General features: G+C 52.0%; 1 protein-coding gene across 1 annotated transcript; it reads left to right on the top strand.

Annotated features, from left to right (window-relative positions):
* The first annotated feature begins 1,817 nt into the window (after window positions 1–1,817).
* Window positions 1,818–10,909, top strand: Fbl (fibrillarin). Its single transcript, XM_055594999.1, has 9 exons — window positions 1,818–1,917; window positions 6,014–6,196; window positions 6,294–6,401; window positions 6,496–6,590; window positions 7,361–7,531; window positions 8,924–9,056; window positions 9,919–10,031; window positions 10,551–10,696; window positions 10,778–10,909. The coding sequence occupies exons 1-9, from the start codon at window positions 1,908–1,910 to the stop codon at window positions 10,800–10,802; spliced, it is 984 nt and encodes a 327-aa protein (XP_055450974.1). The 5' UTR covers window positions 1,818–1,907; the 3' UTR covers window positions 10,803–10,909.
* The last annotated feature ends 24 nt before the right edge of the window (window positions 10,910–10,933 follow it).

Genomic DNA, 10,933 nt, shown 5'->3' on the forward strand with positions numbered 1-10,933 from the left:
GTTGAGTCCTAAATGAGACATCTCTGTCATCCCCAAGGTCCAGGCTCTGCTGGGGAAGAGGGCTGGAAAGACTGTAAGAGCTGGGTGATGCTGAGGAATGCTGTGAGGCGCTGTCTGACAAACACGTTGTGACCACCGACTCACACACAGCTACCTAAATAAGATCCACCGTAGGTGGGTAGGTAGGTAGATAGAGGGTGGGCAGATAGATGGATGCATGGATGGATGGGTGTATGTGTGTGTGTGTGTGTGTGTGTGTGTGTGTAGATGGATGGATAGACAGACAGATGACATGAAAGTAGGAGGGGGCTAGTTGGGAGAAATAAAGGGGTCAATGGGAGTTGGAAGATTAAAAGGTTAAAAGTGTGAATGTGAGCACAATACACCACGTGCATGTTGAATTCTCAAAAAAATGCTCTAAAATTCCTGAATATGCCCCACTAAGTCATTGAACTGTATAAATGGGCAAATTAACACCGTGTAAACTATTTATCAATAAAGATTTTGATTTTTTTTTTTCTTAGAAATACGGGGGCTTGGGAGATGTCTCAGCAGGTAAGAAATCCTGTTGAGCACACATGAAGACCTGGGTTCAAATCCTAGCACCTATGTAAAAACCCTGAAGTGGTCCCCTGTGTGCCTGTAACCCCAAGACTGGGGAGGTAGAGCTGAGATGGGAGGCTTCCTGGCCATCAGCTTAGCTCCAGGTTCAGTGAGAGTAAGGCAGAGAGTGGTAGAGACACCCAGCACCGTCGACTGCCCTCTGTAATCATTAAATGCAATCATAAAAGCATCGTCAGTGTCTACGATAGGCTTTTATTATAAGAATCCCCTTTAACGCTTATTTTATCTTAAAAACAAAACAAAAAGTTGGAGGCTAGGGTGATTTGTCACCCGGACAACCATGCAGCCATCCCCTGGCGCTTGGCTGCTTTGAATGGACTATCATCCAAGCGGCCCCCTCCTGGCAGCCAGCTGGTCTGCTGTCATGGCAGCCTGGCCGCTCTTGAACGCTCCGTGGATACCTCCAGGAAGCTACAACCTCTCAACGCTAAAACACAACTCCTGCTCCAGAAGGCACTATTCTAGCCCTGACTACTCCCAACCGCTTACATGGACATTTTGCCATCGGAAGCCTCTGTAGACCTTAGCGGCCACTTCACCTAGGCCAGAGGGAAAACACTTTGCCTGAAAACCCAACAAAAAGTCTGCGATGAGCACCAACGGTCCCGCAGCTGCATGCAAGGCTGTGCCGTACGATGAGGCTGTTGGGACGCTTCTTCTGGGGCCCCGGCCGTTCCTGTGCTGCCCCTTAGTATTGAAACACTCATATTGGCTCTTCTGCAACTCCATGGCCTAAGGATTAAAAAAAAGAAAGAAAGAAAAGAAAAAAAGAAAGAAATCTTTGAAAAAATAAAACAAATCGGAAGAAAAACAAAAACCCCAGTTTGCGCCGGAGAGACGGCTCGGCGGTCAAGACGCCTGGCTGCTCTTCTGAAGGACCTGGGTTCAATTCCAGGACTCCCGTGGCAGTTCCAGGGGAAGCGACATCCTCACACAGGCAAGCATGTAGGCAAAGTGCCGGAGCGCATAAAAAACATAAATGAATAATCAATAAAGTAGTTAATTTTGAAAGACACGGTTTGAGTAGAAAACCCCCGATGCCTGCGGCGCAGAGCCGCAGCGCGTTTGCAACAGAGTCGGCCTCCAGCCAAGAGCAAGGCGCGCGCGGAGGCTCACGGCAACTTCCGGGGGTGGGAGGAGCGCGCGCGAGGGGCGGGGCCGCGCGCTTCCGTCACGCGCCGTGCGTCGCCGCGCGCATGCGCTCCTTCCCACGTGCGAAAGCCCGAGACTCGTGGAGTCGGGGGCGCCGCAGACTGCCGGGGCCGCGCGACTAGGACGCAGGCATGAAGCCGGGTAGGTGCCGCGGTGCGAGCGGGAGTGGGGGCCCAGGCGCGGAGGGCGGGGGCCGCGGCGGCTCGGGGACGCGGGGGCCCGGGCCGGAGCGCGGCCCGCAGACCGGCCTGCAGGCTCGCCGCGTCCGACCGCCGGCGCGGCCCTGCAGACCCGGACCCCGAGCGGGGGCTCGCAGCGTGGCTGTCGGCCATCCGCTTGGGCGCAGATGGGCCGGCCCCGGGCTTGAGGCCGGGGCCCCTGTCCCCACCCCAAGCCTTCGCTGTTGCCGGCATCACCCCCTGTCATCCGCCCGCACCGCTACCTTGATCCCCGGCCCAGCTTCCCCGGGTGAACGAGGACCTCCGCTCCCCGCCGCTTCCGGGAGGGGCGGGGCCCCAGACCTGCAGGATTGGGGATCTGGGGACCTGGGAAGCCCTACGCTGCCGCCGTGGGAAGCTTAGCGGTTTCGGCGAATGGAAGTGAGAAGGCTTGGTTTTCTTTCTTTTTTTCTTTTTTTTTTTTGAGAGGGTCTTACCATGTGACCTCTGGCTGACCTGGAACTTGCTATGTAGACAGGCTGTCCTCAAACTCACAGAGATCTCCGAGTACTGGGGTTAGAGGCGTGTGCCACCATGCCGGACCTGGAGTACATGCATTCGGCCATTTCCCGCGTTTTTCTGAGGAGCCGGCTGCTTGGTGGACGGTGGTGAGAGTTCTGGCTTTGACAGTAGAAAGGTCTCGTTTCGCTCTTGGATTCCTAATGGATAAGTGCTTTTCTTAGTAATATGCTAGCCTGGGCTGTGGCAGCACGTGCTTGTCAATCCCAGCGCTTGGGAAGCCGAGGCAGGGAGATCAGGAACTTGACACCAGACTGTGCCACGGTAGTGATGCTGAGAGCTTTTCACCATTGCCCAAGGACAGATCAGTTCTCACTATTACAGGTTTTTGTCTAGTGTTTGCACACATGTCCCCGCGGACAGATGAGAATCGATGCGGGAGATAGTGGCCCATGCTCTTCCTCACAGACGTGTTGACTGTGTGGGACTCAGCTGAAGGAGGGTGGAGAGGTCACCAGTTCTGCAGGCATGCTGTGATCTGTGATTTCCTCCCAGGAATCCTCTTGCCTCCACCCTTTCTCTGTCAAATGATAGAGGTTGTAGAGGTTTCCAGCAGTCGAATCTTCAGACAGTTTGAGGCTTGCGTGACAGGAGCAGCTTTGCAGGAGATTTTTAAACGGGGGTGTGCTGCAGAATCTGGGCATTTTCTTTTTTTAAACAAGGCCCTTTGTTGTTTTTATGTTTGTGTTTTGAGGTGGGATCTTGGATAGGCTGGGCTGGCCTCAAAACTCAGCCTCTGGAATGGTTGCATGTGAGACCTCACTGTGCTGGAGTTGCTGGTTTTGAGGTGGGAGGGCTGCTGGAGGGAAGCAGATTCTAAAACAGCACACTGTGTGTTGACATGGAGTTTGTTTTGTTGCGTAGTGAGACCTTTTGGATCATTTTCCTAGACACTCCAGGACCGGAAATGGATCAAGATACATATTGGGTATCTGGGACTGAGAGTTGACGGTCCTGCCCACTGAGCCCTGTGAAGATGCACACAGCTTGCCAGGCCTCTGTCTGTCAGCCCCACGCCGAGACTCAGAGCCCTGGCTAGTGGCTTCTCTAAGTACTCTTGTGTATACGGAGTCATTTGATTTCATAACTGATTGCCATGCAGCCTCCCCACTTGAGGGGCCCGAGCGATGCTTGCATGGCCATCCTATATGAGCTACAGGAGAGGAGGAACCAGGACACCATTCTCTTCTGAATAAAAACAAGTGGTTTCTCTGTGAGGCGGGATCCTAGGCCTTGGGGATTGAGGATGTGGCGTGCAGGAAGCCATAGGTTTAATCCCTTATGCCCCAGAGAGGTGGGCATGGTGGCCCTCTGGCACTCAGAGGTAGGAGGAGGATCAGAAATTCAGATTCATCCTCATTACAAAGTTCAGAGACCCTGACTCGAAATAAAGTCATCATTAGACATTGACTGCATGGTGCTGGAATGTTGTAACCGTGGAAATCATTGTGGGGGCCAGTGAGCGACAGTGTTAAATGTACTACGATGAGAGAGCAGGGTGGGGGAGCGGGGCCTGTCTCTCCTCCCTCCCACTTCACGAGGAGCTTGAGGGCAGTGGGACCCAGGAGTGACAGGAGCCAGAAAGTGGGAATAGCTCGTGGGTGAGATTTCGAAGCTGGCTGTTGCGGGTGAGGAGGCAGAGCCTCAAGTCAGAAAAGCCAGGTGGGGGCAGGTCCTTGCATGCTGGCTGTACACCCGAGCCCTATAGGGAACTCAAGAAGAAAATGTCCTTCTCAGGGACTCTGAAGAAAAGAAGTCTGATTTTATTGGAGATGGTAAAGTGGGGAAGATGGAAACAGCATGCTTGGGAATATTTGAGAGTTTTGAAGACGAAACTGTTAACTTCAAAAATTAAGTTAGAAGTAGATACCAGGTTGCACAGGTTTGTTTTATTGTTTTGAACTCTGGGGAGTTGAACTCAGGCATGTTAGAGTTACAGTGCCAGCCCCTTAAGTGAAGTGTCATAAAAGGAACAAAAACAAGTGAACAAAAAGAAAAGGTTGTTTTTCCTGTTTCAAATATCACTAAAATTACTGGTCTTTAATCCCAGCACTTGGGAGGCAGAGGCAGGTGGAGCTCTTGAGTTCGAGGCCAGCCTGGCCTTACATTTGGAGCTCAGACTAGTCAGGGATACATAGTGAGATTGTCTCAAAAAAGAAGGCTGGAGAGATGGCTCAGTGGTTACCAGAGGACCATGTTCAGTTCCCAGCACCCACAGGGCAGCCTGCAACTGTCTGTGACTTCTGTACCAGGGGCTCTGACACCCGCATGGAGATACATGTGCAGGCAGAGCACCAGTGAACCTTTTTTTTTTTTTTAAGTTTGAATTTGTCACAGGGTGCCATGACAAAAACTTCAGCAGGTTTATAACTGACAGTGTACATCAAGTGGGGTTATTTTGAGCCATTGCCAATCTTCAAGCTGTACTTTCCGATCAACTCTTGTGCCCTACACATGAGTTTTTGGAACCATCATAGAAAAGTTAAATATCAAACTCAGTAACAGCATCAAGTCCAGTCCCATGCACTGTTTGCTACCCAGTGGACATTTGCTGAGCTGCGGATGCAGCCCAGACTTTTTCCTTCTGAAACAAGGTCTCGGCTTGTAGCCCACTGCTGCCTCCTGCCTCCATGGCCTGGAGTGCTGGAGTCACAGGTGTGGGCTGCTACACCTGGGGTTAAGCCCACACTGCTTTGCTGATGAGCTCTGACCTGCCCATCTAGACCATTGTCCATCCTTAAAAGGACATTTTGGGAAGTTTCTTATTTTTTCCCCCTGTGCTGGGCTGGGAGGGGTGTTACAGTCTTGAACTGAGCCGTGGGTTGAGGTTGGGAGGGCTTTTATCCAGAGGTCTTGAAGATGCTGTGAGGGCAAGGAGAGCCATAGCTACCCAGCGTGTGTGCGTGCTGGGCTCACTAATGCTAAGGGTAAAATGAGCTGTGTGGATCTACTGCCCCACAAGGAAAGCCAGAGTGTCTGCATCACCCCACCCTCATCAGTTAGATGGCCTACCATGCTTTGCCTTTAGCGGCCCCTTGCTGATGATCAGAAGGATATGGTGCTAGTCTCAGCGGTGCAGGCCCATAAACACAGCATTTGGGGGGTGGAGGCAGGACCACCAGGAGCTGCATGGTGACTTATGGCTAGTCTGGGGTACTGGATTCCCTGTTTCAAGAAAACTTGTCGATGGGTTTAGTTTTCTGGAAATCGGTTTTTTGTTGTTGTTGTTGTTGTTGTTTGCTTAGGGGAGGTTCTGGCTTGTTCATCCCTGCTGTACCAAACTGAGGGTCATTATCATGGTTGATTGCTGTTCCTCCTCTTATGTGTTCATTCTGCTGATGGGACACGGTGGGTTCGGCCTGCGTTACTGGCTGCAATAGAGGTGTCCCGGAGCACACAGCGTGTGCTTGGCTGGTTTCTCGCTTCTGTGGGGCTATCGGGTAAGTTTGTTTAACATCATAAGCTCCATCGCCTTAATCCCTTTTTTGTTTCTGCTACAGGCTTCAGCCCCCGTGGTGGTGGCTTTGGTGGCAGAGGAGGCTTTGGTGACAGAGGCGGTAGAGGAGGAGGTCGAGGAGGCCGAGGTGGCTTTGGCGGTGGACGGGGAGGTTTTGGTGGAGGCCGAGGTCGAGGCGGAGGTGGTGGCTTCAGAGGCCGAGGAGGCGGAGGAGGAGGCGGACGAGGTGAGTGAGGTTGGCATGGGGGATTGGAGCAGGTTCTCGAAGGGTGTAGGGAGGGAAGAGGTGGGGCCCCCTCTCCTACTGCAGCTCTCTCTTGCAGGTGGAGGCTTCCAGTCTGGGGGCAACCGGGGTCGAGGTGGTGGCCGGGGAGGCAAAAGAGGAAACCAGTCAGGGAAGAATGTGATGGTGGAACCACACCGGCATGAAGGTGAGTTGTGGCAGGCGGGGACATAGCTATAGTCGAAGGTGAACCATGGCCACACTGAGTCCTCAGCTGCACTCTGCTCTGCGCTCCTCACCAGGCGTCTTTATCTGTCGTGGAAAGGAGGATGCTCTTGTCACAAAGAATCTGGTCCCTGGAGAGTCTGTGTATGGAGAGAAGAGAGTCTCTATTTCAGTGAGTCCTGGACCCCTGTTCAAAATACCAGGCCCCAGCTGATAGTGTCACCTTGGACCTAGTCTTCCTGTTGTGTCTTACACATGACAGCTGGGGGTTGTCTTCATGCGCAGGTCAGGCCATGCGCCCTCCTCCCTTGAGACTCCATGCCCGAGCTGCGGCAGTTCCCAGCTCTCCTCCCAATTCCTGGCCGCCCTGTTGTCTCCAAGCTCTACACTGAACTGGTTCCTTGTCCTCTGTTGCTGGGCAGGCCCTGCCTAGTCCTTGAGGAGGCTCTGTCACTCCACCCTGCTCTTTAGAGCAGTCCCCAGAACCGCAGCCCTGCTTTCCCGTCCTTGTCTCCCTGCTCCTCTCCTGGGCCTGAGTGCTCTTTCTGGAGTGGGTGCCTCCCTCTTCACCTCCAGGTCTGGTTCAAAAGTGTCCCGGCCCTTCCTGGTCCATTTCCTTCTTTCCACTTCCTCCTTGTTCTGTTCCAGTTTCACGTGACTCTCCTGGCTTGGTTTTTACAGCCTGCCACCATCTCCTGTGCCAGTTTGTGTTTCGTTCCTCAGTGGGTACTTATCTCTCAGGGCAGGGTCTGTGTCCTGCTCACTGTTGTCTCCAGCACCTGGAACTGCATTTTCTGTCTGCTGTTCCCTCCCCGAGTCAGCAGCCTCCGTGAGGGTTCTTACACAGTGACTGGAATGCGCCATTTCTCTTGAGGGTCCTCGGGTTACAGGTGTTCTGCACAGGAACCCAGCACTGATATTGTCCCTTCTCTCCTGGCTCAGGAGGGAGATGACAAGATTGAATACCGAGCCTGGAACCCCTTCCGCTCCAAGCTGGCAGCAGCAATCCTGGGCGGTGTAGACCAGATCCACATCAAGCCTGGGGCCAAGGTGCTGTACCTTGGCGCAGCCTCGGGCACCACCGTCTCCCACGTGTCTGATATTGTCGGCCCGGTGAGTGGGCAGGAGGTCGAGGGAACTGGCCTGCCGTTCCCCTGCACTTTGTAGTAGAGATAGAGCTGGGTACAGTATTTATTCTGTGAGAGGGACAGCTTGAAGCAGAGTTCCTGGGTCCTTAAGAATTGTAAGCCAGTGTTAAAATAACACAGAGCTGGGAGTGTACATGCCAAACTATTTTGGTTGCCTTCTTGAAAAATTTATGTTCTAGGGCTGAAAGGAGTGGCTCAGTCATTAAAGTGCTCGCCACACAATCCTGAGGACCTGATTTTGATCCTCAGACTCCATTAAGAGAAAAAAAGCCCAGCTGTGGCGATGGGCCTTTCTGGTAACAGCACTAGGAGTGCAGCAACAGGCCAGTCTCTGGAGCTTGTTGATCGGCAGCCGCTTGTCTAATAGCTCCACACCTTGTCTCAAAAATAGGACTGGGGAGTGGCAGGGAGCTGGTACTCGCCTTTAGTCCCAGCAGTTGGAAGGCAGAGGCGGGCACATCTCTGAGTTTGAGGACAACCTGATCTACAGAGGAGATCCAGGACAGCCAGGGCTACACAGAGAAACCCTGTGTCAAAACAAACAAAAAGGACATGTAGAGCTGCTCAAGTGCCTGATGTCCTCTGGCTTTCACACACACAGCAAACGTTGTTTCTCCCAAATCCAGTGTTCTGCTCCCCCACCATCAGCCTGCATTGGGGGTGGAACCTCGGGCTTCTTGAGGCAGGTGGCTGCCAGCAAGTCACATCCCAGCCCTTGGTTTCTACTGGTGAGCTTGTGTTCTCTGGCAATTCAGTTTCCCAGGGCAGAGAGCATGCGTGTCTCACTTCACAGCCTCTTGCTGCTTGAGTGAATTACAAGCTGTTTTATCTGGTGAGTGAAAGCCCTGTGCTTGGCTGGGTGTGAAAACACACACCTTTGTAATCGTAGCCTAAGCTACATATTTAGACCTGGTCTAAAAACCAACAGTAACAAAACTCGGACTTAGGCATTTGACCATGTGTGGCTCTAGCGAGGCAACCGAGCTCCTCGAGCCAGCGGTTAACCCGGTGGAGAACAAGATTGTTTTGAAAATTAAACATTTCCTGTGAGTGCTGGCCTATTACAAATGCTGGTAGCTCTGTTCCTTCATCTCTCCCTGGGTGCCTGAATTTTTAGCTGGTGTGGTAGCCGGGGCTCACGGGTCAGATACATTAGGTTCTTGTAGCTTGTTGCTTGTGAATAACCGTGCAAGTTACTTCTCGTCCCTAGACCCACTTATTCATCCCCACTGCAGACATAGTGACAGGTATTCAAAGTAGGGTTTTGATTGAGGGTCTGAGGATGTGCTGTGTGTGCCACACAGGCCCAGTGTTGGCAACCGTCCTGGAGAGCTCATCCCTGTTGGCTTTATTGTAGGATGGTCTAGTCTATGCAGTTGAGTTCTCCCACCGCTCTGGCCGTGACCTCATCAACTTGGCCAAGAAGAGGACCAACATCATCCCCGTGATCGAAGATGCCCGGCACCCACACAAGTACCGCATGCTTATCGGTGAGGGGCTCGGGGACCCAGGGAAGCTGGGGTGAGCACTGTGTGCTTCCCACAGGGGCCTCCTGGCTGCAGGAAGGTGAGGGTCTGCAGGTGGAGCACAGCAGGCTCACCTCTGCTCTTCCTGGAGTCCTAACACATGACACTTTTTTACACTGTCCTGGTCTGTTTTTCAAAGCCTCTTGCCTTCCCTTATATTATCTGATGAGATTCCCGCCCTGAGCACAGCAACTATGACTCAAAGGCTTTGTTTTTTTAAAAAACACCTCAAAGGTCCAGTATAAAACTGGAGAGCCTCTTGAATTCCTCCAGAGGTACTCAGTACTTGCCATCTTCGTTTCCAGATTCTTAAAGTTTTTCATTACATCGTGTATTTGTTGTTATTTTACATTATACTACCTTAAAACATCTTTCATTACACTTTTTTTGTTTGATTTGGGTTTTGTGGGGTGTTGGTTGGTTTGGGTTTCTCCTGTGCATTTTGTCGGGGCGCTCAGCCCCTCCTCTGGTCATGTGGTAGCCCTGCCTATGTCCAGTCTTTCTCCTGTGTCTTTTTGATGATGTGTCTGTCTTCTGCCAGACTCAGGAGGATCTTGTGGGCAGGGTCCGGGTCGAGCTCATATCTGTGTCCCCCTTGCCCAGCCCAGGGCTGGCCACAGAGTAGGTGGCCACTATGATTTACGGGAGGAGTGGATGGGTCATGTGACTTTGGGTTCCGGTTCTGCCTTTGGGGTGCTCTGGAGGGAGGGTGTGTGGTGGGGAGGAAGACTGGAGGCAGGACACTCCCAGGAACTTGGTGGTGATGGGAAGCTCTGGCGGGTTCTCTGGTGGCTTCTGTTTGAAACTTCTGTGCCTTTTCCCTTAGCAATGGTGGATGTGATCTTCGCTGATGTGGCCCAGCCAGATCAAACCCGGATTGTAGCCTTGAATGCCCACACCTTCCTACGGAATGGAGGACACTTTGTGATTTCCATTAAGGTGTGGGGCTGGACTGTACAGTGGCTGGGTGCTTGATCTCTTGTGTCTGAGCATACTACTTAGCCTGTTTGACTCAGTTTATTAGCTCTCTTTAGGGCTGAAAGACTGATACATATGAAACATTTGGAACAGATTGTGGTATAGAATGAGTTCTACACGAACTGCAACAGGTGCATTTTTCAAAACATTTTGATTTGAAATACAGAAAATTCCCAGGCATCTTCACCATGTTGAAAACTGCCAGCTTGTTGTGGGTTTCAGCTGTTGGTGAGATGGGGAGGAAAAGTCACAAATGTAAACACTGCTGTAGATAAATGGAACAACCTGTTTCCAGCCCGAGACAAATTAAAACTTCTGGGGAGGGGTCACCCTTGGGATGTAAATAAACTGAAATTTTAAAAAAATTTAAAACTCTTCATGAAGTTACAAAATTGCTCAACCCTGGGTCTCCAGATCTGTAACGGAAACATACTTTTAGCTTAAAATGATACCCAGACTTGAGTCCCTTCTCGTCTCCAGGCCAACTGCATCGACTCCACGGCCTCAGCAGAAGCTGTGTTTGCGTCTGAAGTGAAGAAGATGCAGCAGGAGAACATGAAGCCGCAGGAGCAGCTGACACTGGAGCCCTACGAACGGGACCACGCTGTGGTTGTGGGCGTGTATAGGTGAGTGCCAAAGCAGCCTGTGCTCCCCGTGCTGGGACGCCACAGATGCTTCCTACCTGATGCCCTTTGATGTCCTCACAGGCCGCCTCCCAAGGCGAAGAACTGAAACTCTGAGCTGTCTGGAGCAGGAAGAACTGTGTTGTTACTGTTGCACGTGTGCTTTTGTTTTTTGTTTTTTTGTTTTTCTATTAAAAGACTCCTCTGTCTCCCCTGTCTTGGTGCTGATTGCTCATTGGC

This window comes from Psammomys obesus, unplaced genomic scaffold (assembly GCF_907164565.1).
Source record: "Psammomys obesus unplaced genomic scaffold, mPsaObe1.curated_primary_1811, whole genome shotgun sequence".
NCBI classification, from domain to species: Eukaryota; Metazoa; Chordata; class Mammalia; order Rodentia; family Muridae; genus Psammomys; species Psammomys obesus.